Source organism: Cetorhinus maximus, chromosome 8 (assembly GCF_964194155.1).
Source record: "Cetorhinus maximus chromosome 8, sCetMax3.hap1.1, whole genome shotgun sequence".
NCBI lineage: Eukaryota > Metazoa > Chordata > Chondrichthyes > Lamniformes > Cetorhinidae > Cetorhinus > Cetorhinus maximus.
Window position 1 is genome coordinate 12,888,712 of NC_135886.1, and position 27,532 is coordinate 12,916,243.

Here is a 27,532-nt window from a genome sequence, read left to right on the forward strand (position 1 = left end):
CCTTCGGCAGAACTGAAGCATAGTTAGGAGAAAGGAGAAATATAAACTGGTTTAAGGTGGGGGGGCGGGGGGAGAGAAGTTGAGGGTGTGGTGATTGTGGAGATAAGCAAGCCGTGTTAGGAGCAGATAATCAAAAGATGTCACAGACAAAAGGATCAAAGAGGTGTTGAAGGTGGTGATATTTGTCTAAGAAAAGTGCTAATTAAGAATGGAAGACAGGATACTCAAAGTACAGCTCTAGTGGGGGTGGGGTGGAAAGACTAACAAGGTTTTAGTTTTAGATTTAAAAATAATGGAAATAGGTGGGGAAAGAAGAAACTATATAAATTATTGAAAAAAAAAAGGTGGGGGGGTGGGGGGGGGGGGGGGGGAGAAACGGGGTGGGGATGGGGGGAGGGGGAGTTTAAGATCTAAAGTTGTTGAATTCAATATTCAGCCCGGAAGGCTGTAAAGTGCCTAGTCGGAAGATGAGGTGCTGTTCCTCCAGTTTGCGTTGGGCTTCACTGGAACAATGCAGCAAGCCAAGGACAGACATGTGGGCAAGAGAGCAGGGTGGAGTGTTAAAATGGCAAGCGACAGGGAGGTTTGGGTCTTTCTTGCGGACAGACCGCAGGTGTTCCGCAAAACGGTCGCCCAGTTTGCGTTTGGTCTCTCCAATGTAGAGGAGACCGCATTGGGAGCAACGAATGCAGTAGACTAAGTTAGGGGAAATGCAAGTGAAATGCTGCTTCACTTGAAAGGAGTGTTTGGGCCCTTGGACGGTGAGGAGAGAGGAAGTGAAGGGGCAGGTGTTGCATCTTCTGCGTGGGCATGGGGAGGTGCCATAAGTGGGGGTTGAGGAGTAGGGGGTGATGGAGGAGTGGACCAGGGTGTCCCGGAGGGAACGATCCCTACGGAATGCTGTCAGGGGGGGTGAAGGGAAGATGTGTTTGGTGGTGGCATCATGCTGGAGTTGGCGGAAATGGCGGAGGATGATCCTTTGAATGCGGAGGCTGGTGGGGTGGTAAGTGAGGACAAGGGGGACTCTATCATGTTTCTGGGAAGGAGGAGAAGGCGTGAGGGAGGATGCGCGGGATATGGGCCGGACACGGTTGAGGGCCCTGTCAATGACCGTGGATGGAAAACCTCGGTCAAGGAAGAAGGAGGACATGTCAGAGGAGCTGTTTTTGAAGGTAGCGTCATCAGAACAGATACGACGGATGAGATGGACAGGTCCCAACTCATGTGACAGTGTCACATGCGGGGACATGTCAGGGAATTTTTTTTTTCTCTGTTTTCAATATTTTAAAATCTGTAGCCAATCTCCCTGAGGCAACACTTAGCCTCAGGGAGATGAATGTGCTCTTTCATGCGCATGCGCAAAAGAGCGCACTCTGGGCTCAGGGAATCCTCCCCCCCGCCCGCACAGGGAGTGCATAGTGCTTCCTTGTGGACGTTACACTGGGTGGGCCTTAATTGGCCCGTCCACGTAAAATGGCAGAGGCGTGCCTCCATGCGCCCGCTCTTGAACGTCTCCCCCCCCCGCCAATGGGGGGAATATTCTGCCCCTAGAGCATTGAAAGAGGTGGCTGTAGAGCCAGTGGATGCTTTGTTGGTCATCTTCCAAAATTCTATTGATTCTGGAACAGTTCCTGCAGAATCGAAGGTAGCAAATGTAACCCCACTATTTAAGAAAGGAGGGAGAGAAAAAACAGGGAACTACAGGCCTTGACATCAGTAGGAGGGAAAATGCTAAAATCTGTTATAAATGATGTGATAACTGGACTCTTAGGAAATAATGGAAGGATTGGGCAGAATCAACATGGATTTATGAAAGGGAAATCATGTTTGACAAACCTGCTATAGTTTTGTGAAGATGTAACCAGCAGAATAGATAAGGGGGAACCAGTGGATGTGGTGTATTTGGATTTTCTGAAGGCTTTTGATAAACTCCCAGACAATAGGTTAGTAAACAAAATTAGAGCACATGGCATAGGGCGTAATATTCTCGCATGGATTGAGAACTGGTTAATGGGCAGAAATGAATAGGAATAAATGGATCATTCTCAGGTTGGTGAGCTGTGACTAATGGGGTACCACAAAGATCAGTGGTGCCAGCTATTCACAATCTAAATCAATGATTTGGATGTGGGGATCAATTGTAATATTTCCAAGTTTGTTGATGACACAAAACTTGGTGTGAATGTGAGTTGAGGAGGATGCAGAGAGGCTTGAAGGAGACTTAGACAGGTTCAGTGAGTGGGTAGAACATGGCAGATGGATTATAGATTGGAAAAATGTGAAGTTATCCACCTTGATAGGAAAAACAGAAATGCAGAGTATTTTGTAAATGGTTAGAGACTGGGAAGTGTTGATGTCTAAAGGGACCTGGTGTTGTTGTCTATGAATCACTGAAAGCTAACATGCAGGCACAGCAAGCAATTAGAAACGCAAATAGTATGTTGGCCTTTATTACAAGAGGATTTGAGTACAGGAGTAAAGATGTCTTGCTGCAATTGTATAGAGCCTTGGTGAGACCTCACCTGGGCTAGTGTGTACAGTTTTGGTCCCTTTACCTAAGGAAGGATATACTTGCCATAGAGGGAGTGCAATGAAGGTTCACCAGACTGATTCCTGGGATGGTGGAATTGTCCTATGAGGAAAGTTTGAGCATGAGCCTATATTATCTAGAGTTTAGAAGAATGAGATGATCTCACTCAAACATATAAACCTCTTACAGGGCTCAACAAAGTAGATGGAGGAAGGATGTTTTCCCTGGTCTGTGGGTCTAGAACCAGGGGACACAGTCTTAGAATAAAAGGTAAGCCATTTAGGACTGAGGAGGAATTTCTTCAGAGGACGATGAACCTTTGGAATTCTCTACTCAGGAGGGCTGTGGAGGCTCAGTCATTGAGTATGTTCAAGATAGAGACCAACAGACTTTTAGATATTAAAGGCATCAAGGGATATAGGGATAGTGCCAGAAAATGGTGTTGAGTTAGAAGATCAGCCATGATCTAATTGAATGGCGAAGCAGGCTCGAGGGGCTGAATGGCCTACGCTTGCTCCTATTTCCTATGTTCCTAAATATTTGTAGGAGATGTCTGGGGCTATGTCAATATTTGTAAGTGATTCCCCCCACCCCAACTCCACCATACAGAAGAGTTTGTAAACCATGAATTTGAATCTTGGCTGGTTAAGAAACACATGAAACCCACCTCGGTCAACAACAATAATAGATGTAAATATGATAAGACATGCAAATATTCCTGCAATAACATTGTTCTAATACACTGAGCCTAATATGTCGACATGGATGATTGGTTCAAGGAGTGGCTACAATGAATACAGAATATTACACGCTTACACAGCAGTTTGCAGTGTTTCACAACACATTAGTCATGTGACAGGAAAAGGGTAAAGTCACGTGGTGATACTAGCAGGATTCATAGAATCTACATTCTCCAGCACAATGAAACACAGGATCGGGAGGGAGGGCACATCAACTCAACTCTGTTCATCATCCAAATAAAAATCTCTCGACCTCCTGTCTTGAGAATTTCATTTGATCGTCAGCATCCACGGTCATCAGGAGAAGAATGCTCCAGCTTTCCACTGGCTTTTGTTTGATGAGATGCTTCTTCACATAAGACAGCAGTCTGTGGAAAGATAAGCTAATGGTAGTTGAGGGAAAATGTCATGGAAGAGGAGTGATGGCATGGCCTGTGGCTACGGGAACAAAGTGAGGCTACTTACCACCATGTGGGGAGGTTGAGAGCTGATCGCCCGCCCTACACCAAAATGTAAGGCTGGGTCTCTTATAGCTTTTGCGTCATTGTCTATGTTGTCTGAGAACATGGACTCCAGCATATCAGACTCTCATTACTGGCACTTGGAATAACCTGACAGACTTAATTTAAATCAGTCCCTGGATCATTGAGAACCCTTGGACCATCTATAGCCCTGGAATGGGACGCAACCCCAGAGCTTCTAGCTCAGAGGCAGGGACATTACCCTCTGCACTACAAGACCTCAATGCTGATCGTACAATGATATTAGTCAAACAAAGTCAGCAGTTACATAAATCTTGCTTACAAAACTACATTGTTATTGCTTATGATCACTCGTGCTGAGTGAGCGGCAGGGATGAAGGTTCTGGCTTGTTCTCTCATGTGGCCTTGACCATGATGTTGCCTGTGACTTGCATTTTGGACCAGCCCACAGAACACCTGGAGAACCTTCACAGGCCATACTTTGAGAACCAACAACTTACATTTATATAGCTCCTTTGATGTAACAAAGCATCCCAAGATACTTCACAGAAGCATCGTTAGACAAAATTTGACACTGAGACACATAAAGAGCTATTAGAACAAATTACTAAAAGCTTGGTCAGAGGTGAATTTCAAGGAGTGCCTTAAAGGAAGAGAGAGAGAGGGAGAGGGACAGAGAGGTTCAGGGAGGGAATTTCAGAGTTTAAGGCCCAGGTGGCTGAAACATGGCCAGCAATGATGGAGCGTTGAAAATAGGGGATGTGCAAGAAGCCAGAATTGAAGAAGTTGTAGGGCTGGAGGAGGTTACAGAGAAAGGAACAGATATGAGACACGCACTGTCTTGGGGAGTCTTTTATAGATGAGGTGCAAAGTTTATAGTTCCTGCAGAGACAAAAAGTATGAAGATTAAATGAACGATAGTGACAGATGTCACTTGACTCTTTCACAAGGGCAGGCAGCATGGAGCACAGAGTGAACATTCAGCCATTGCTTTTGGAATCAGACCTAAACAACCAAAGGTCTGCTTATAGTTCTTAATTCGATGCACTTCCTGCTTTTTTACTGAGCCTAATAGACAGATTTCAAATCCAAGCCAGATTGAGTTATTTGACTTTGGTTGAAGCAGCAATTAAGCCACTATAATTAAGGGCCTTCAGGTTACAGATGTTAAACTCGATAAGGGTTCCTGCTCTTGATAAATGCTGCAGTGCCTCCTGCTACAGTGTGTGTGACTGCAGATGTCTAGTAAGGACAGGTTTAGGTTCAGCTGTGATGCTCCCCATGGTCGGATATGCAGCCGATTAAGCCCATGCAGGAAGAGTGGCCACTTTAGCAACGTTCTGGTGGGCAGTTTGGTCTCCATGTAACACGTTCCCGAGCGACAGGCAGTGCCTTTGGGAGAGGAAGAGAGAAAAATACTGACTGTTGATGCCACAAAAGGGGATTGAGAAGTGGGAGCTCAGTAAAATGCCCAAATACTCTTGTCTCATCAAAACTTACTTTGGAAGTGTAGTATAGCCATTGTGGCAAGAATGGCATTTATTGGTCATCTTTCATGGCCCTTCAGAAAGTGGTGGTGTGCTGCCATCTTGAACTGCTGCAGTTTGTGGTGAAGATGGTGCTGGGTAGGGAGTTCTTGCACTCTTGACCCAGTAATACTGAAAGAATGGCCAATGTATTTCCAGCTTGGTATGGTGTGTGACTTGGAGAGGGACTTGGAGGTGGTGGCATTCCCATGTACCTGCTGTCTTTGTCTTTCTGGGTGGGCGGTGAATGCAGGTTACAATGGCTCCCAGTTCAACAAAGCTTCAGTTTTCAAATCTCTCCATAACTTTGCTCCTCTCTATCTCTGTAGCCTCCTCCCACCCAACAAACCTCAGAGAGATCTCCCAGTTTTTCCAAATCTGGCATCTTGAGCATTCCTGATTTTAATTGCTCCACTGTTGGGGGCCATACCTTCAGCTGCCTGAGTCCCAAGCTCTGGAATTCCCTCCCTTAACTCTCTGCCTCTCTCTTTCTCCTCTAAGGCACTACCTCTTTGACTAAATCTTTGATTGCGTGTCCTTAAGGGGCTTATTCTCAGTTTCTGTCTGATGACCCATGTGAAGTGCGTTGGTGATTTAATACATTTAAGATGCTATATAAATGCAGGTTGTTGTTATCTAGTTCACACATGGCAAATGGGCAGAGCGTCGAGGTGGCTATGACAAGAGTTATACCTTAGCAAAGATCAGCATCTTTAGGAGATATGGAGAGAGTCAAAAACGGAAACAAGAAATAAAAAAGAGAAATGAGAACTGCTTGAAATTCCCGCATGTGACAGAGAGATCTTTACACTGACTTCTTTAATGGTTCCTCTTTAATAATTCCAGTAAAAACTAGCTAATCAACAAAAACAATTCAGGATTGTTTATGACAAGATTTCATTGATCCCAAATGCCCATCACTACGGCAGTGTCCCACTGACAGCAATCAAAGAACAATCTAGAATTCACCATTTATACTTAGTTGGGACAAACATAAACATTGTGGTTGGGATATCTGATTCTGTAAAGCAATGATGCCCCTACTTAACAGCCTGGGAACTCAAAAGGGGAACATAAACAACCTCAAATACAATGTCATGGCTGCCCATCATGGTCCTGATCCACTGGTCTAGAAATGGTGGTAATAGAGTTCCCTCCATCTTCCCACATGCAGTTCCTTCCCCTCCTGCTTCCATCCTCCTATTCTCTCCGCCCTCCTCCCCTCACCTCCCGTTCCCTCACATCTACTCTCATCTCCCCTCCTAGCTCCCTCCCCCACTCTCCTCATAACAATCCCTCTACTCCTCCCCTCCTGATCCTCCCCTTTCCCCTCACCTCCAAATACAACACACTCTCTACACCCCAAAAACTCTCTCCCCATCCCTATCCCCAACTCTTGCTCCTCCTGCTCCAATCTCCACCCTCATCTTCTTCCCCACAGCCCCATCTTTCCACTCCTCCCCATTTCCTACACTCTTCCCCACTGCCCCTTCCACTCCCCTTTTCCCCCAACTGCTGCCTCCCTACCCCCTCCTGAGCTCTCATCCCCATCCCACCTCCCATCTTCCATCCACCCATCCCTTCACATCCATTTCCCTTTCACACACATACTCCCCAACCCCAAACTCCTAGTCCCTTCTCCCATCCAATCCACCCCATCTCCCCTTAACACTCAATGGCATTATCATCGTTGAATCCCACAATATCAACATCCTGGGGGCTACCATTGACCAGAAACTGAACTGGACCAGACACACCATGGCTATAAGAACAGGCCAGAGACTAGGAATTCTGCAGGGAGTAACTCACCTCCATCCTCAAAGCCTGTCCACCATCTACAAGACACAGTCAGGAGTCCACACCAGTCACACAGGAGTGTGATGGAATACTCTCCACTTGCCTGGATGAGTGCAGCTCCAACTCACTCAAGAAGCTGACACCATCCAGGACAAGCAGGCCGCTTGACTGGCATCACATCCACCACCTTCAACATTCACTCCCTCCACCACCAATGCATGTGGCAGCAGTGTGTACCAATGTGTACAAGATGCACTACAGCAACTCAACAAAGCACCTTCAATTGCACCTTCCAAACCCATGACCACTACCATCTAGAAGGACAAGGGCAGCAAATGCAGGGGAACACCACTACCTGGATGTTCCTCTCCAAGCCACTCACCATCCTGACTTGGAAAAAAATCGCCGTTCCTTCACTGTCACTGGGTCAAAATCCTGGAACTCCCTCCCTAACAGCACTGTGGGTGTACCTACACCAGATGGACTGCAGCGGTTCAAGAAGGCAGCTCACCACCATCTTCTCAAGGGCAACTAGGGATGGGCAATAAATGCTGGCCCAGCCAATGAAGCCCACAACCCATGAACAAATAAATTAAAAGCCTCCACACACCCACATCTCCCTTATCTAAACTCACCCACTCACTCCCACCCCATGTCCCAGCACCTCCCCTCTCCATTTCCTCATCTCCTGACCCCAACACACCTATCCATTCATATCCTAATATCACCACATCTACCTCTCCTCCTCAACCCCCTTCCCCCTCATTTTCCCACCTCACCCCTACCTCTCTCCTCACCCCATCCAACCTATTACCCCTCCTCTTAACTTGCGCTCCCCATATATCCCCTCTCAGCTGCTCTCTTCTTTCATCCCACCTCCCCCCCCAATATTTTCCCTCCATTTCCCCATATTCCTCATTCTGCATAATTCCTCCACATATCCCACCCTCCCCAGATTTAACCCTCTTCCCACTCCCCCTGGGGGGGGGATGAGCTGTTGGGTGGAGACCAGGAGAGGGTGGGTTAGGTAAATAGCGAGCGCCGCTTCCCCCGCCCGCCTGTTCACCAAGATGGGGCGGAGCGGGAGTTGCGCAGCGATTGCGCCGCCGCGCGGGCGGACGGACTGACGGACGGGACGATGATCAGCCGGGTGAAAGCAGCGGTGGCCCAGCTGGTCGGGGGCACGGCTTCCAGCTTCAGCCCCGGCAGCTGCCCGGAGTCCAGCCTCAAATTCAAGTACTCCCGCCCGGCTTTCCTGTTGCTGGGTCCGGAGGAGATTGAGCGAGCGGCGGATCACAGCAGCAGACCCGTCCTGCTCTCCGGGCAGGACAGGAGGAAGCGGAGGAAGAGGCTGCTGCCCTGGGATACAGGATACGCCGAGTGAGTCCAAAGCAACACTCAGGATAGTTCAGGGGTGGCTTTGATTGAATTTTCTTCTCTTAAAATATTGGCGAGAGAGAGAGAGAGGGAGAGGGAGAGAAAGCAGCATTAAACTTCCTCTCAGAATTAGGCAGAATGCCTTCACTGGAGAGGTTTCGAGAAGCTGGGATTGTTCTCCTTGGATCAGGGAAGGTTATACCACCTTCAACACCTCTTTGATCCTTTTGTCTGTGACATCTTTTGATTATCTGCTCCTATCACTGCTTGCTTATCCCCACAACCACCCCACCCTCAACTTCTCTCTCCCCCCACCTTAAACCAGCTTATATTTCACCCCTCTCCTAACTATACTTCAGTTCTGTTGAAGGGTCGTGTGGACCCGAAACGTCAGCTCTTTTCTTCTCCACCGATGCTGCCAGACCTGCTGAGTTTTTCCAGGTAATTCTGTTTTTGTTTTGGATTTCCAGCATCCGCAGTACCTTTTAGCTTTTTGTTTTTATATTAAGGTTAAGGGATGGTTTAATCAGGGTCTTCATAACCATGGATGGGTTTTGATGGGCTAAGTAGGGAATATCTGTTTGTAGGCAGGAGGGTCAGTAACCAGACTTCTGAAGGTAGTTGACAGAAGAAGCAGAAAGGGAAAGATTTCTTTTTAAGCCATGCTCTGAAATGTACTACCTGAGAGGGTGTTGGAGGGGGTTTCAATAGTAACTGTTAACAGGGAATTGGATAAATACTTGAAGGGGGGACATTTTCTAAAATTACCCGGAAAGAACGGGGGTGGGGGGGGGAGTGGGATTAATTGGATAACTCTTTCAAAGAGTTGACACACACATGATGGGCTGAATGGCCTCCTTCAGCGTTGTATCATTCTGTAAGAAAAACAAGCTACCCGATGTCTATTGGTAGCTTTTTTTTTGTCAGTATTTTCTGTGAAGTTTAGTTCCTTAAGAAAAGTGAAACTGCCTGTGTGTGTGTGTAGAATCAGCGGAATAACTCTGGGAATTAAAGTGTTCAGTTATAAGGAAAATACTTGGCTCGTATTCCCTTGAGTGTAAAAGATTGTGGGGGTGTTCTGATTGAGGTGTTTAGAATGAGTGGATAGAGAGAAATTATTTTCTCTGGTGGTGGTTAATTGAGAGGAAGGGGACGTCATCTCTACAGCCTGGATGTTCAAGGAAAAAAAAGCAAACTTGTATTTCTGTTGTGTCTTTTTTTATGACCTCAGGACGTCCCAAAACGTTTTACAGCCAATTTAGCACTCTTCAAGTGTAGTCACTGTTGTAATGAAGGAAACGTGGCAGCCACATTGCACAGCAAGATCCCACAAACAAAGCAATGTGTTAGATGACCTGAGAATTTCTTTTGTTTTTAGCAGTGTTGACTGAGGGGTGGATTTTAGCCAGGACACTAGGGAGACACCCCACCCCCACCACCCCTGCGCTTTTCAAAATAATCATGGGATATGTCTACCTGAGGCGACAGATAGCATCTCTGTTTAACGCCTCATCCGAAAGATGGCTCCTCTGTCTGGGCAGCAGCACTCTCCCTCAGTGTTGCACTGAAATGTCAGCCTGGGTTTTTTGGTGCATTTTCGGGGGTGAAATCAGGCAGCAGTTCTTCACAAGAAGGTGGTGGAAATCTGAAACACTCTTTTCTCCCCCAGCCCACCAAAAAAAAAAAGCTGTGGATGCTGAGCTTTCAAGAGCGGGACTGGAAGATTTTTGTTGGTTAAGGATATCAAGGGATATGGAGCAATGGAATTGAGGTAGCCACCAGACCGTGATCCAATGGAATGGGAGGATGGGCTCGAGGGGCTGAATGGCCTGCTTATCAGTGGCCAGCTCTGAGAGAGAGAGAGATGGGGGGGTGGGTAGTGTTTACTGTTGATGTTTTTGAATTAGACTGGAAATGTGAATATTAGCAGATGGTGTTCACACCGGTTTTAATCACCATTATTGAAAAGGTTGGTGTTGTGACTTTTGACAGACAGGAAAAGGGGAAAATAAAGACATTTTTGCCTGGTGGTTTCTCGCATTTTGCGTTTTGTGTCGAGTGAGTCGCTTTGAAATTCCTCGGAAGCTGCTTAGTGCACAGCAAGATCCCACAAGCAGCAATGAGATTAATTATCTTTTCCTTATGTTTTTTTTCTGATGTTGGTTGAGGGATGAATATTGGCCCAGGGAGAGTTCCCCTGCTCTTGTTAGAACGTTGCCACAGGATCTTTCTCTTCCACCTCCCGAGAGGGTATACGGGGCCTTGGTTTAATGTCCCATCTGAGTGCCAGCACCTCTGATAGTGTGGAAAGGCCTCACGACTACAACTGGATTACGCATTGCAGTGCTGGAGCAGGATTTGAACGCATGATCTCCTGATTCAGAGGTGAAGCATTAAGTGTAATGAGTCATTCTCACTATCGGGGCGGTAACCGAGTGTTTAAGAAGATGAAGGGTGATTGTTTTTTTTTTCTCTCTCTATTCTTTCCTGGGATGTAGGCATCGCTGGCAAGGTGAGCCGATCGGCTTCCTAGGCCATTTCGGAGCCAGGACCCTGCATTTTTACAGTAACCCATTATTCTAACTAAAGATATATCTGGAACCTCAGACTCCATCCGGGCAGCAGGAGGGATTGGGGCTCCCGCCAAATTGGAGGAGGGGAGGGAAAGAGACCTGACTGAAAAGCCCCCTTTTTTTTAGACCCCCCCCCGCCCAGACCCAACTAGCAGATGGATAATGAGTAAGACAAATAAAGAAACTATTTTGGAAAATCAATAATTAATGGGAAAGTAATAGTGCTTTGAGGTAAGTTTTTGAAGTGATTGTTTCAATGCCTTCCTGTTATTTCCACGAGGCGTTTAAAATTAAACTGGTGATGGAGCCAGGTCTAGCTGGATGAAGCCAGGATTCCTGAGCATCCCTGAGGTTGAAAAGTGCAGGAGCAGAAGATGAGATAAATCAGAATGTTGACGCCAATCTTGAATTTTTAATAGGCTGTGGAGTGTAGGAGGAAAGAATGTTAATGGCGTGGCTGATGAACTGGTTCCCAGAGAGACCGACACGAGAATCCATTTGCATTGAATGATCTACTTAGATAATTGTTTGAGGCATTTTCATGAGCAATGTGTTTGTGCCAAGCCCTTTCTCAGGTCGGACGGTGAAAGGACATCTGATCGATTAGGATGTCGGATGCTGGTGTTTCTTGCAATTGGATGGGATTTATGACATTTCCCTAATTCCACTGAGCAACTGAGGAAGGATAAGATTCTGGGGCAAAGTATATTGAGTAGATTTTCGGAAGGACATGAAGCAATTTTTTGTTGCTAAACGTGAAATACTGGAATCCATTAAGGAAGTGGTAACAGAAGACTGAGAAAAGCATAATGATTGGTCAGAGAGGTTATTTTTTAATGAAAGGGGAATTGTTTGACAAGCCTAATCAAATTTTTGTAACCAGCAAGGCGGATAAAAGGGAGCTGTGGTATATTTGGAATTTCTAAAGGCAATTGACAAGGTGCCGTGAAGAAATTTGTTACACAACATAAGGGCTCATGGGGTTAATAAACCCTATACATTGAGGATTGGTTACCAGACAGAGAACAGAGACTGGGGATAAGTGGTCATTTTCCAGTTGGCAGGCTGTTACAGTGGGGTGCTGCAAGGATCAGTGTCGGGGCCTCAGCTATTTACAATCTACATTAATGACTTAGATGAAAGGACTGAGTGTATTGTGCTCCGATTTGCTGACAGTACTAAGCTAGGAAGGAAAGTGAACTGTGAGGAGGACACAAGATGGCGAGAGGAGGAATTTTAACTTTCTGCCCTCTGGGAGTAGGGACCCTCAGAAGCCCGGTTTGAAAATGGGGTGGGTATGGGGGATGGAGCCAACCTGCCCACTCTTTGGGAAGTCCCCCTAAGGAATCTGCAGTGGGATATAGATAGGGGTAATGTGAGGTTATTCACTTTGGCAGGAAGAATCGAAAACAGAATATTTTTTGAATGGCGCAAAACTATTAAATATTAGTGGTCAGAGAGATTAAGGCCAGGATTTTCCCCTCGGCAATTTGGGGGCGGTGCCCGCTCATCGAGGGGAAAATGACGCGGGATGACTTTGGGAGGAACCCCCGACGTCATCCCGGGCCATTTAAATCTTAAGGAATGCGGCCGGACAGCGAAATCAGCTGTCCGCCCGCCAACCTGTCAATGGCCAATTAAGGCCATTGACAGGCTCATTAAGATAGTTAAATGCCCTGCCCGGCCAACCTTAAGGCTGGCGGGCAGGCCAGGAGCCCCAGCAGCCTGTAGATTACTAATGAAACTTCATCCACTGGCGGGATGAAGTTTCATTACCGTTTTGTAAAAATTTAATACATTTTATGAGTTTGTTATCAACATGTCCCATCTCGTGTGACATTGTCACTTGAGGGGGACATGTTAATAATTTTAAAATGTTTCTATTTTTTAACATGCAGGTAAAACAAATAATTAGGAAGGCAAATGGTGTGTTGGCATGTATTACAAAAGCATTGGAGTATAAGATGTCTTGCTGCAAATGCTCGGGAATTTGGTGAGACCACACCTAGAGTACTGTGTACAGTTTTGGTCAGAGCTTAGTTCTAGATGGCTAGAGGGATGGCTGCCAATGGTGGTGTGAAGGAAGTGGAGGATGAACAAAGGATCAGTGGAACAGTGACTGTGATGGGGGCTGGAGGATATAGAGGAGGGAAGGCCATGGAGGGATTTCAACACTAGGATGGGAAATTTGCAGGATCAGGAGTCAATGTCAGTCAGCAAGATCAGGATGATTAGTAAGTGATGCAGGATGCACACAATTTTGAAAGAATTAGAGCTTATTGAGGTTAAGAGGATGGGATGCTGACTAAACAAGCAAGTCTGGAGGTGACTAAGGGATGAATGAGGGTTTCTGTAGTTAACAGACTGGGACAGAGGCAGGGCTGAGTAATGTGGCGATGTGGAAATAAGCAGTCTTTGTGATGGAGAGAGGCTGGGATCAGAAGCTCTTCTTGGGATCAAGAGGACGCTGAGGTTGTGAACTATCTAGTTCAGTCTCGGACAATCAAGAAGGAGATGGAGTTCATAGTGTGGGGGGAGGAGTGGGGTGTGGGCTAGAGATGATGGCTTTGGACTTCCCTTCTGTATTTAGCTGGACGGAATTATGAGCCCCAGACTAGAAGTCGGATGGTCAGACAACCCAGAAAGCAATGGAGATGTTAAGAGAGATGGTGAATGGTTAGTGCTGAGTGCGACTTAGTGTGAATGTGGATGTTGACCACCTGCCACCAACGCCAGTTCACTGTTTGTGAAACAATTTCAGATATTTGAGAAGCGTAGTAAAGCGATCTACAAAGCCAAGTCTCCATGATTGGAGTTTGCCTGAGGGATGACCTTGGTTTGATTAGGCTCAGGATTCTTTACAGCGAAACATTGGATTTTGTGCTGAGAAGACACTTCAGTTGCTCGTGGTGAACCTAGTTCCTGGATATTGCAGAAAGCTGTGAGAGACGGAGTTCACATGACAGAGGAGTGTGTTAGTAGGACCACACTGTAGCTGCAGGCTCTGGTTATAACTGCAATGGTCAGCTTGTTCTTGCCTCTGTGAAATGCCTTCACCGTTCATTCCCCTTGTGACTCTGCTGCTTGTGTTTCCTCAAGTGCTCCTTAAGTAAGGATAAATTACATCTTAAAACAAGGCTTTCAGCAGAGGCAACAACAAGGTCTCTGGCCGCGTTAAAACTGGAGGCAAAGGGTGCGCCAAGGCCAAGACTCATTCCTCCAGAGCCAGTCTCCAGTTCCCTGTCGGCCGCATCCGCCGGCTGCTGCGCGAGGGTTACTGTGCCGAGCCTGTCGGCGCCCGAGCCCCTGTCTACCCGGCCACTGTCCTCGAATACTTGATGGCCGAGACCCTCAAGCTGGCCGGAAATGCAGCCCGGATCAACACGATGACCCGTATCATCCCCCGCCACCCGCAGCTCGCCATCCGCAATGACGAGGAGCTCAACAGGCTGCTGGGTGGGGTCGCCATAGCTCAGGGTGGGGTCCTGCCCAACATCCAGGCTGCGCTGCTGCTCAAGAAAACTGGCCAACCCAGCAAGGCTTATGCCTGAAGGGGCGAGATCAGGAAAAGATCAGTGTACGTCACATGCTCTGTTTCTATTCGGAACCCATCCCACTTCCCTGATCATTTTGATAGGACAATGTTTACCATGTGTGCAGGGCTGGCTAGGGCCCTCTGTCTGATGTTACTGCAACCTATTGAACTTCCCCTGCGTGCTGACAAATGCGATTAAAGCACCGTAACCATCTACAATTTACAGGCCTGAACAAGTGCTGTTTGCTACCTGTACATGAGCCAGCAAATTCCTTTTAGAATTTTTTCTCCTGTTCATTCCCTATGTTCACTATGGTGGGTGTAGTGGTAATGTCATTGGATCAGAAGCCCAGGCTAATGCTCTGGGGACATGGGGTCAAATCCCACCACGGCCTCTGGTGGAATTTAAATTCAATTAATAAAAACCTGGAATTAAAAGCTTAATCCCAGTAATGGTGACCATGAAACTATCGTTGATTGTTATAAAAACCCATATTCTTTAGGGAAGGAAATTTGCCAACCTTACCTGGGTCTGGCCTACATGTGACTCCAGACCCACAGCAATGTGGTTGACTCTCAACTGCCCCCTGAAATGGCCTAGCAAACCTCTCAGTTTGAGGGCAGTTAGGGATGGGCAATGCCTACATCAAAGAATTAGAAAAAAGTCTTTTTAAAAAATTTGTTGATAGGATGTGGATGTTGCTGCCAAGGGCTGGTATATATTGCCCATCCCTCCTTTAGAACGTGCTGGGGTAGAAATTTGTTAGTGTGACAGCGGCAATGGGACTGAACATTAGATGGGGTGTATAGCAGGGGGGGTGGGTGAGGTAATGGGATACTGCCCAAGACAAATTCCTACACCTCTGACTCTGTGAGAGGAACAGCTGACCCCCCGGCGACCCCTCCCATTACCTCACCCAGGTACTTGCTCTACTTACGTTGGCCTATGCAGGAAGGGCTAGACTTTTTGCTCAGTTGGTGGGAGAGGTGAACAGGCTCCTCCTCTCACTACCCGCCTCCCCCCCCACCATTTCATGATCCCTCTCATCCTGGTTGCATCTTCAGGCCTGGGTGGAGGTTGATCTAATGTTCAGGATGCGAGCTCCCTCACATCGCCCAGGGAACTGTGCCAGCCTGGGGATGGAAATGCACTGTCAGGGTCCTCGCTAGGAGTTGCCAACTCTTGCAGGATTGCCCATCTCCAGGGATTAAAAATTAACCTTGAACGTTGCTGCCCACAAATTCCCAGGAGAAAAGTCATTGGGGCATTTTCTTTAAACAATTTTGTTAACCAAACAATGGTGTTGGGGGAAATCAGCTGCAACGGACAGCGAAGAATCCTCCAATCAGGCAAGGGAGTGCTTATGTGCAGCGAGGATGGGCACGTTAGGTGACCAATAGCAGGAAGGTTGGGCTGTGAAAGTTGGAGGTGAGGGGTCATGCATTGAAATCTTCTAGAACAGCCCAACTGTATTTCCAATACTGCCACAGTAATCACACTTCAGAAGCAATTCGCTTGGCTGTAGGGAGCTTTGGGATGTCCCGAGATTGTTGTAACGTGCTGTAAGTTTGTCTTTTCTTTCCTTGTCTCTTTGCTTCCTTCTCTCCCTCTCTGCTGTTGGCCAGGTTTGAAGTGGAGGCTGAGGCAGATCTTCACACGAGCTTGCGTGATTCCCTGTGGACAAGAAGCTGCTTTCCGTAGGCGGCATTGAGTTAGTTATCAGTGAAAAATTAGCTCTCACCCTCCAGCTGTGTCTCTGGTGATAATAAAGCAACTCTTTAAATAGGTTTGAGGCGATGTGGGTCTATCGCAAGCCATATCTGAGAAACACCACGACAAAGGGTAGTGTGAATGAAAACAAGTATCTATTTTTCTCGTTCTCTCCCTAAAGCTGAAGTGTCACAAGATAGATTCAAATAAGGACGATTGTTCGACCTAGATTGACCTTTCCATCTAGAAAAGGCCCACGATCCAAGAGAAACAACTTGCATTTATAGAGCATCTTTAACATAGAAAGGAGTATTATCAGACAAAAACTGTCGCCATGTCAAAGAAGATGTTCAGAGGGATGACTAAAAGCCTGGTTAAATAGAGAGATTTTAAGGGAGGAGTTTGAGAAGGGAATTCCAGCGCTTGGCTCTTAGATGACCCAAGACATAGCCGGCAGTGGTGGAGTGAAGGGAGTGGGGAATATGCAAGAGGCTGGAATAGGACGAGTGCAGGGATCTCGGATGGTAGTCAGGCTAGAGGAGATTACAGAGACAGGGAAGAGGCGAGGCATGGAGGCTTTGAACACCAGGATGAGAATTTAAAATCTGAGCTGTTGCTGGACTGGGAACCAATGCAGTTCAGCGAGCACAGGAATGACGGGACTTGGTACAAGTTAGGATGTGGGCAGCAGAGTTTTAGGCGTGACCTCAAGCTGATGGAGGGTGGAAAATGGGAGGGAGGCTGGAAAAGCATCGGAATAGTTAAGTCTAGAGATAACAAGCTCTGACTGGTGATATTAGAAAGATCTATCCCCAGTTTTAATAGTGAGGCACTAGGGGGAATTGAGCATTTTATTTCTCCTTTTCTTATTTGTCCATCTCCTACCCATTGCAGAAACCAGCTCTATCTGTGATGTCTGTTTTCAAAGTCAAAGTCCATTCCTTTGCATTAAGAATTACTTCCTAATATCAGTCCTAAGTTTACCTTTCTCTAGTTTGACCCTTGAACGACTGTCAGGGTTTAGTTTGAAGTAGTGTCTCAAATCTACCTTTCCCGTACCATTTATATCTTATTTATCTCAGTCACTTCCTTTAAGCAGAAAACCTGAGATTCCTCAGGCATTCCTCATCAGAACTCTGATCCTGGGCGTCTTGTGACTTGTCCCTGCACTGCCTTCAGGGCTTAGATATCTCATTACCTGTCCCCTCAGGTGAATGTAAAACATTCCCGTGGCCACTTATTTTTAAAGAGAATTAGGGGAGTTCTCCTTGGAGTCCTGGCCGATATTTATCCTCCAACCAACTTACAAAAAGCAGATTATCCGATAATGATGTCACAGTGCTGTTTGCGGGAGCTGCTGTGCGCAAATTGGCTGTCACTTATCCCACTTTACAGCAGTGACCATACTTCTAAAGTACTCGATCGGCTATAATGTGCTATTGGATGTCCTGGAATCGTGAAAGGTGCTATGTAAATGCACCTTCCTGCTCTTGGGTGCTCTTTCCTTTTCTCTGCCGTCTTCTCCCACATACGGGGTGAATGCTTTTTTCTCTCCCAATCCCTAAATTTTATGTTTCCTTGGAGCGATGATTAGTTGCACAATCAGTTTTGTTCTGTGTAAATAAAGCACGGCACATTTGAGAGTAGGTTGCACATTCAGCTAACCAAGCCTTCAGTGTTCCGCCTGTGCTTTCAACAGACTGATTCCATTTAATGCAGGGAACTGCTGCTGTGGGAACCCCGGGGTTCTCTGGGATGAAAAGTATTTGTGGCTTTCTTTCCTCTTCTAGGCTACTTCCCACCCCCCCCCGCCCCCCTGGAGTTGCTGAGATACATTATTGTGATTCATATTCATATCCACCCCCTGGTGCTAATTACGCAGAATCCGGGGGAGATAAAAACACAGAATCGAGTGACTAAAGACTTCCCTATTTTCCTATTTTTATTCTTCTGTGTTTCAGTTTCCAGTTTCAGAACATGCTTCATTTTCCATTTCTTTACATGACTGTTGGTTAAAACTGGTCACATGTTTAATTTACATAGATGAATTGAAGTCTCTAAATTATTCCCTCCAGGCTCATAGAATCATTTGGCCTATGACCTTCCTGAAAGGAAGACTCGCATTTGGATAGCGCTTATCACAATTGGACATCTCTCAGTGCTTTACAGCTGGTTTTCAAAGTGTAACCACTGTTGTGATATAGGAAAAGCGACAGCCACAGCGCACAGCAAGCTCCCACAAACAGCAATATGATGATGACCAGATAATCTGTTTTTGTGATGTTGATTGAGGGGTAAATACTGGCCAGGACACTGGGGATATAGAACCATAGAACCATAGAACACTACAGCACAGAAAACAGGCCATTCGGCCCTTCTAGTCTGTGCCAAAATATTATTCCGCTAGTCCCATTGACCTGCACCTAGTCCATAACCCTCCAGACCTCTCCCATCCATGTATCTATCTAATTTATTCTTAAAACTTAAGAGTGAGCCCGCATTTACCACGTCAGATGGTAGCTCGTTCCACACTCTCACCACTCTCTGAGTGAAGAAGTTCCCCCTAATGTTCCCCCTAAACCTTTCCCCTTTCACCCTAAAGCCATGTCCTCTCGTGTTTATTTCTCCTAATCTAAGTGGAAAGAGCCTACTCGCATTTACTCTGTCTAAACCCCTCACAATGTTGTAAACTTAAACTTATCTCCCATGCGCTTCTTCAATATAGTAGGATCTTTTGCCCTCACCCAAGAGGGCAGATAGAACTTGGTTTTAATGCCTCATCCAAATAATGGCACCTGCGAGAGTGCAGCACTCCCTCAGTACTGTACTGGGAGGTTCAGTCTCTGAATAATGCCATGGGATCCTGAACCAAATAATAAGTCATGTCCTGTTGATTTTAGTAAATTCTGTGCTATAAATAAGAACACCATGTTTAAAGGGAGAGCGGCTTGAGGAAGCAGGGTTACGGAGTCGGGTCCTCATCTGACTTGTGTTGCTTATTGAGCCAGGAGCACTGAAATTTAAGCGGAGGGTGCAGGATTGAAGTGCTGAGTGCGTTACTGAGGTAGCCCATTCTAACTGGATAGCTGTTTCCCCTGCAGTCTGTCGCTCTAATGCTCTGTGTTACTCAATCACTCTGTATTGGGCAACCTGGGTGACTGGGCACAATGCAGGGTATTGTCAGGGTTAAAAAGGCAAGGTGGTCAAACCAGGAAGCTTGGTGATACCAAGCTTAGTTTTTAAAAAAAAAAATGCTAGTAAATTATTGGTGGTGTGGAAAGCAGTGGGAAGTGGGTGCTGTTGCAATGCAGGTAACTTCCCAGCACAGACATGTGCACATGCACACGCACCACAAATGTCAGTGTTAGTCAGTGAGCACACACTTCCTATGCATTGAAGCTTAGCCTTTGTGTGAAATATTTTGCAAACGACCTCCCTCCTCCTAACTCCCTTTCCTCTCCAAAGTCCTTGAATGCAAAGCAGTTTTCTAAACCTGTGCCCACCTTTCCTACAACTCCCTATCTGAACTTCCCCAATTGGGTTTCTGCCCGTGCGACAACGCAGAGACATCCATAATCAGTCACAATTGACATTCTCTGGGAGTATTACTAAGGTGTGCTATCCCTCTTCAGCCTTCTTGATCTGTCTGTAGCCTTTGAGGCAGTTCATCTCGCCATCCCCTTCCAATGCTGCTCCTCCCTTGGTTCCATCCTTATCTATCCAATGTTAGCCAGAGAATCTCCTGTAATCTCCATCCCATCCTTGAAGACCCTTCTTATAATTTGCCTCTTTGACCAAGTCTTTAGTCACTTCCTAATATCTCATCTTTTGCCTTGGTCAGCTTTTCTCTTATTCCATCTTTGTGAAGCATCTTGGGATGATTGAATCCCTTAAAGGCACTATATAATTGCAAGTTGTAGTGTTGCCATTAAGCACAAAAAGAAATCCTTCTATTCTCTGGGGTAATATGGCCAAAGTGAAGTGCAGACAGAGAGGTAAAAATGAAAACTTAGAGAGAATCTTTCCAAACTTGCAGAAAGCACCATGCAGATTGAAATATAACACAGGCTAAAAATTAATCAAAATTTATTTAGGTAATAAAATTATACAGAAGCAATGGTAAATCAGATTTTTAAAAAAAGTCTTTCTTTCTCAGCAGTAATTTAAAGCTTTTTTCCCCCTCAAATTAAAATAACAGAAACTCAAGTTTTTTTTTGTAAATCCTCACTGTTGAGGCCCAGCCTTGGATCTCTCAAACCTTTTCTTTATGGAATAAACTTCATCCTTTTGCAGTTGAGCTACGTGAATGAACATAGCATGGAGGCAATATGAAAGAACACTAAATAATAGCTCTTTATCCCACTTGAGTCACACCCTCTATCAATTCAGAGCTGGATTCCGTGCGCATGTCTCAGGGTCCCCTGTTCTTCCCACTGCTGTCCTGTGATGAGAGGAGTGGACTAATATAAGGAATAAATAAAGTTACTGATCTCTTGCCATGTTCCATTGTGACAGTTATAGTTTATTTTAAGGCAACAGCTTCCATCAAGGGCTTGTTGACAGATCCCATTGTAAATGTTGGGCCTGAACATCACTGGGCTCTAAAACCACACACCACAATGTCAAGTGATGAGGCTTTCTGCATGGAAAGAGAGGAACTAGAAAGACTGAACAGTCACAACTCATTTCCTTTGCTTTTGTTTTATTAATGTGATTCAATATTACAGGTACTCACTGCCAGTGTTACTCGAGTGTTTATTTTCCCCGTTCTTTCTCTCTCCACTTTGCTTGCTCTGTGTTTTCTCTCTTTCTATTTATTTTGTTCTCGCCCTCTTTTTTTCTTTTCTTTTTTCCTTCTTTCTTTGTCTCTATCTCACTCTTACCTCTTGTGTTAGAAGGTTGTGATTTTCACTCTCACTCCAGAGACTTGAGCACAAGAATCTCGGCAGGCATTCCCAGTGCTGAACGAAGGAATGCTGCACTGTCAGGATTACCATTTTTCATTTTCAGATGAGGGGTTTTGATAGAGTAGAGAGGGATAAACTTTTTTTTTAACTGTATGGAGAATCAATAGCCAGAGGGGAAAGATTTAAGATAATTGGCAAAAGAATCAGAGGTGGAGAGGAGACATTTTCTTACACAGTCAGTTGCGATCTGGAATGTGCTGTCTGAAAGGGTGGTGGAAGCAGACTCAGTAATAACTTTCCAAAGGGAATTGGATAAATACTTGAAAGGGATGAAAGAGTAGAGGGACTGGGGCTAATTGGCTAGCTCTTTAAACGTGCCAGCATAAGCATAATGCACCAAATGGCCTATTTGCAAAAGAGCTATGATTCTAACGTTATAAATGCCATAGGGGGGACCTTTTTTAAAACAGTCACTCATGGCATAGAGGCTGGAAGATTGAAGCTTTTACACTGTCAGGAGTTAAGAACTGTAGCAACAGGAAGTGGTCATTAGGTTTTACAAGGCCATTGCTAATTTTAGCATGAATATCACATGAGCCAGGACTTCCTTCAGATACCCATCTGAAAAACATCAGCAGAAACTCGGATTGTTCTCACTAGAGCGACGGAGATTGAGGGGCGACTTGATAGAAGTTTACAAAATTATGAGTGGCATGGACAGAGTAGATAGTCAGAAGCTTTTTCCCAGGGTGGAAGAGTCAATTACTAGGGGACCTAGATTTAAGGTGAGAGGAGAAAACTATAGAGGAGATGTGCAGGGCAAGTTTTTTATGCAGAGGGTAGTGAGTGTCTGGAATTCGCTGCCAGAGGAGGTGGTGGAAGCAGGTATGATAGTGGTGTTTAAGAGGCAGCTTGACAAATACATGAATAGGATGGGAATAGAGGGATACGGACCCCGGAAGTGCAAAATGTTTTAGTTGACGGGCAATATATTCGGCACAGGCTTGGAGGGCCGAAGGGTCTGTTCCTGTGCTGTACTTTTCTTTAATAAAAACAAAAAACTACTGCGGATGCTGGAAATCCAAAACAAAACAAAAACAGAATTACCTGGAAAAACTCAGCAGGTCTGGCAGCATCGGCGGAGAAGAAAAGAGTTGACGTTTCGAGTCCTCACGACCCTTCAACAGAACTGAGTAATATTAGGAGAGGGGTGAAATATAAGCTGGTTTAAGGTGGGGGGGTGGGTGGGGGGAGAGAAGTTAGGGTGGGGGGGGAGGGTGGTTGTAGGGACAAGCAAGCAGTGATAGGAGCAGATAATCAAAAGATGTCACTGATTAAGGAACAAAGAAGTGTTGAAGGTGGTGATATTATCTAAGAGAATGTGCTAATTAAGAATGGATGGCAGGACACTCAAGGTACAGCTCTAGTGGGGGTGGGGTGGAAAGACTGACAGGGCATTACAGGTATAGATTTAAAAATAATGGAAATAGGTGGGAAAAGAAAAATCTATATAAATTATTGGAAAAAACAAAAGGGAGGGGGAAGAAACGGAAAGGGGGTGGGGATGGACGAGGGAGTTCAAGATCTAAAGTTGTTGAATTCGATATTCAGTCCGGAAGGCTGTAAAGTGCCTAGTCGGAAGATGAGGTGCTGTTCCTCCAGTTTGCGTTGGGCTTCACTGGAACAATGCAGCAAGCCAAGGACAGACATGTGGGCAAGAGAGCAGGGTGGAGTGTTAAAATGGCAAGCGACAGGGAGGTTTGGGTCTTTCTTGCGGACAGACCGCAGGTGTTCTGCAAAGCGGTTGCCCAGTTTATGTTTGGTCTCTCCAATGTAGAGGAATGTAGTATCTGCTCCTATCACTGCTTGCTTGTCCCTACAACCCCCCCCCCCCCCACCCCCAACTTCTCTCCCCCCACCCCCCCCCACCTTAAACCAGCTTATATTTCACCTCACTCCTAATATTACTCAGTTCTGTTGAAGGGTCGTGAGGACTCGAAACGTCAACTCTTCTTCTCCGCCGATGCTGCCAGACCTGCTGAGTTTTTCCAGGTAATTCTGTTTTTGTTTTGTTCTGTACTTTTCTTTGTTCTTTGACATGTTTGCTCAGATGGCATCCTGGATCAGATCAGCGATTTGCTGTTCATGGACCCACAAGTGCCATTTAGGAAGAGCAATTAATCAACCCCACATTGAGAGAAAAGGAAGTTGCATTTACATAGCGCCGTTCATGACCTCAGGATGTCCCAAAGTTTTTCACAGATATTGAAGTCCTTTTGGAGTATCATCACTGTTATAACGCAGGGATCATGGAAGTTAATCTGCTGCTTTAACCATTCCTATATCATCAAGAGAAGCTGTGGATGGAAAGGTGCAAAGACAAAAGTGCAACTCGCAGGATGATGCCACGGCAGACTTGGGAACAGGAGGAGGCCATTCAGCCCCTCGAGCCTGTTCCGTTATTCAGTTAGATCGATGCTGAACTGTACCCAAGAAGATGTGCTTTGCTCAATGTGCACTCTCTTGACTGGCACCTGCCATTATCCATGTGCTGATGTTACTCACAATAAGAGGTTGTAGTGGAAGATTAATCCAGGCTTGTCTTTTAGTTCAAGCTGGTTTATTTTCAAGATAACTCCTCAGTGCTGCTGACTTCCAAGAAGCTTCCACACAGTGTTCCAGCTGTATCTTTTTATTCTGTTTAGATGGGATAATCAATGCCGATCACCCGTTTAACTAGCAATTGTCTTTAACAAGGTGATTGCTGCATTGACAGATTCCCTCTTTTCTTTTTTTTCAAATTAAAACTTTGAAAAAAGTTCTTAAAGAACATTTTATTTTAAACAAACAAGGAAATAACGTCACATATAGATATTCCATATCTATAATTCCTGTTTTTCTTTTACCAAATATATGTAAACAATTATAAAACAAAAAAGTTTTTTTCCCAATGCATCATTATAACACAAGACATGCCTCTTCCAATACATTTAATAGTTTCTTAGAGTAGGCACTTCTTTTTGTAAAACAGTCTGATAGTTGGTGACTTGTGTCAACCCATTATATCTTAGAGGTCTCTCTTCTCTCTAACATTTCTTTATTGCTGGCCAGGTCTATTCTTAACCTTTTTTCAGTGACATTTTTTGTGGAATGCACATTGTCCCAAAGAGACCGATTATCAACATAATGCTTTATGGGCAGACCTTTCCCACATTGCCCCTTTATATAATATTTCTGTCAGTATATTGGATAAGTAAACCCCCGTATCTAATGCTTCTACTAAGGCCAGTGTTTCAGCAGCTAAGGTGCTTTTCACTACCCTTTTTATTTTCTTGGCCTCCCAAGTCAGCGGGCAATATTTATCACTCTTTCCCACCAAGAATATGATAAACCCCTGCTGAGCTAGAGTACCTGTCTGGAAGATTGGCATGTGGAGCATCAGTAAAAATGACCAACCTCACATCTTCTGATCACCCAAGGCTGGAAACTTGAGCACACATCTCTCGGAATGTAATTTTTTAAGTGGTTTATTTGCTCTCAGCACTTGCTCAACTGTAGCATGTTTCATCATGGGACTCAGCTCCAACACATCATAACTAGCGTCAGGCCTATTCTGAGTGCACCAGTTCAACTGCCCAATCAAACTTCTCAACTGTTCTGTTTCTTCCTTGGTAGCAGGATCCTCTTTTTGTGAGTTATTGGGATATGATTAACATTTTCTAGATAAGATTGTTGATTCAATGTCACTCCTAACTTGCTCTGTTTAATGTCTAAACCTATGTATTTAAAGGCCCCTGGAGCCTGACTTCCGACCAGGGATTCCTTCTTTATCTTCTCGATTACCCATTGTTCAAATTCTACAGATCCTCCCCACAGGAAATCATCAACATGCATAATAAAGATTCCAGCTCATTTCTCCTTATGGTACCAGTAGAACATTGTGAGGTCTGCCTTTAACTAAATGCAACCTGTTTACAACATGACAGGCCTCACGGAAAAATACCATACTCTTGACGCATCATTCAATCCATAAACACACTTATTCAATTTCCATAGCTTTCCTTCAACATCCCCGGCTTCTTTGGGTGATTTAAAAAAAAAACTTCCTTTTGAAACTTCTCCCCCTGTAAAAATGCAGCCTTTATATCAATCGATTTGCACTCCCAGGAACAGGATGCCAAAATAGCTAAAAATATCTTCAAACTCACCTTCCCTGCAGTAGGCGAGTCCACCCTGACATCCTGATCTCCTAGTCTCTCTTCAAAGCCTCAGGCTACTAATCTCGCTTTGGCCTTATATGTGCCGTCTGGGAGTACCTTTTCTGTACAGATCCACCTGAGAGATAAAGCTGGCTGTCCTCTGTCAGGCATTTCAGAATATACCCCAAATTCCTTCCAACTTTCTAACTATTTCTGTTTGGCTTCCTTTATCAGCTTACTTTCCAATTTATTAGCAGCTACTAGAATCTCTTGGTCATAAGGACTTCTACTTCTATTGAGATTGCCAGCTTGCACACTAGTCCTCGTTCTTGTTAAGCTACGGACTCTACTCATATACCTCTCCCTTTCTGGACTGCTACTATACGATCTTTCTCCTATGCGAGCAGAACCCCGTTTGCATGTCCATGATTTTTTTCTAGGGTCACGACCACTTTCTGGTCCACTGTCAGAACTCATACTGCACTTGCTGGGTTTCCACATCTTTACCCCGGTTTGCCAATTGATAGGTCTTGTCTCCTGTCATTCATCCATTTAGCCAATGTTTGTATTTACCAGTGGCCTTCCCTGCTCTCCCTCCTATGATACTATGGTAGTGGCACCCCTCCACACACTGGCCCCTTCTGGCATGCATGTTACCTTTGTTCCTACTTTGTGTAGTTGCCCTTTTGGACGAATATCGTCAGCCCTGTATCTGTCGTCGTCTGCTCCTCATAACTACCCAGTGTATGTGTATGTGAAGTGCATGGTGCCTCCTCGCGTTCTATGTCCTGTTCAGAACCTGTAAAGGTATTGCCAGTGAAGAATGTACCCTAACAGTTTGACTGCTGTGTTGCACGATTACTACTTTCCCATCACTCCCTATTACCTTGCCAGGTCCTTTCCACTCTTTCTGGCTTTCCCTTTCATAATATACCATGTCTCTTAAATTGTCAGCAACAGTACACTTCTTTCCCCTCAGAGGATTGAGACAGAAATCTTCATATACAGCAATCAATCAGCAAAGCTTAACGTTCATCCTCTGCTACCATGTTAATCACAATAAGAGGTTGTAGTGGAAGAATTAATCTTTTGATTCAAGCTGGTTTATTTTCAAGACAACTCCTCAGTGCTACTGACTTCCAAGTAGCTTCCACCCAAAGTGTTCCAGCTGTGCCTTTTTACTCTGTTTAGATGGGATAATCAATGCCCATCACCCATTTAACTAGCAATTGTCTTTAAGAAGGTGATTGCCACACTGACAGCTGAGAGACTGACTGCCACAATCGCTCCAGCAGCCATCATTTTGTTTCACTTTTTTTTTATCTCAAAGAGTAATTAACGCAGGAAAAAGTATCCTCAACGAAGACCAAGCTGCTCGAGAAATAGTATGCGTGGAGAAGGGCGATCGGAAGAACAGCACTGAAGCCAAGACAGTCAAAGGCGATGGGAGGGCGGACAAGGTGAGCAAGGGCGTCCACAAATGGGTGAAAGCTGTCCAGACCATCTGGCCTCACCCATCCCGATAGAGCCTACACTGCCCCCACACCCCCCAGATTCCCCCCACCCCAACACATCATTTCATCTATTTTCAAATGATTCCAGTGTTTCTTGACCCTTTGAACTTTCTTCTTGCTGGTTTGAGCCTTTGCTCCTTGACCAGTCGTCCACCGTTCAGTTGTGTCTCAGTTTTACCTTTTGCTTCCTGTATTTCTATCTTAGTCATGAGAGTATTTTGGCCAAAGTGTGAAACCAGGCGCTATAAATTAAATGAATTCAGTATCTGAAAGCCCAGATTTCGTATGCCGTTCTGATCCTAATTTCCAGGATTTGAACTGGCCTGGAGATGCTAAACCAGAAATCTACAGGCTGAGCACTGGAGCGTTGATTCGGCACAATTTTCGTGGTGTAGTGTATGTGGGCTCCACACATCATCCACTTCCATTGAAGGTATGGTGTGCTGTGGTTGGCGCTTGGCAACAGACAGGATGGCTCAGGGACTGAGGGAGAGGATGCACAGGTTCTGTGATTTGGCACTGGAGTTCCCGAAGGAGGGATGCCCTGCACTCACAGTGGGGAATGATGCCACCTCTGCTCCTGTCCCCCTCTCCTGCTGCTGCTGCTCAGTCTGCCTCATGCCCTCCTCCAAACCAAGGGG

The 27,532-nt window shown here is 45.5% G+C and overlaps 1 protein-coding gene across 1 annotated transcript in view; it reads left to right on the forward strand.

The window, feature by feature from the left end:
• The first annotated feature begins 8,130 nt into the window (after positions 1-8,130).
• The window catches only part of LOC144683438 (protein phosphatase 1H-like), a 38,398-nt gene continuing 18,996 nt past the window's right edge, over positions 8,131-27,532 (forward strand). Inside the window, exons 1-2 of the mRNA XM_078546450.1 lie at positions 8,131-8,455; positions 26,708-26,837. Coding sequence (XP_078402576.1) covers positions 8,214-8,455; positions 26,708-26,837 — 372 coding nt within the window. The 5' untranslated portion in view covers positions 8,131-8,213. The remainder of the gene's footprint in view (positions 8,456-26,707; positions 26,838-27,532) is intronic.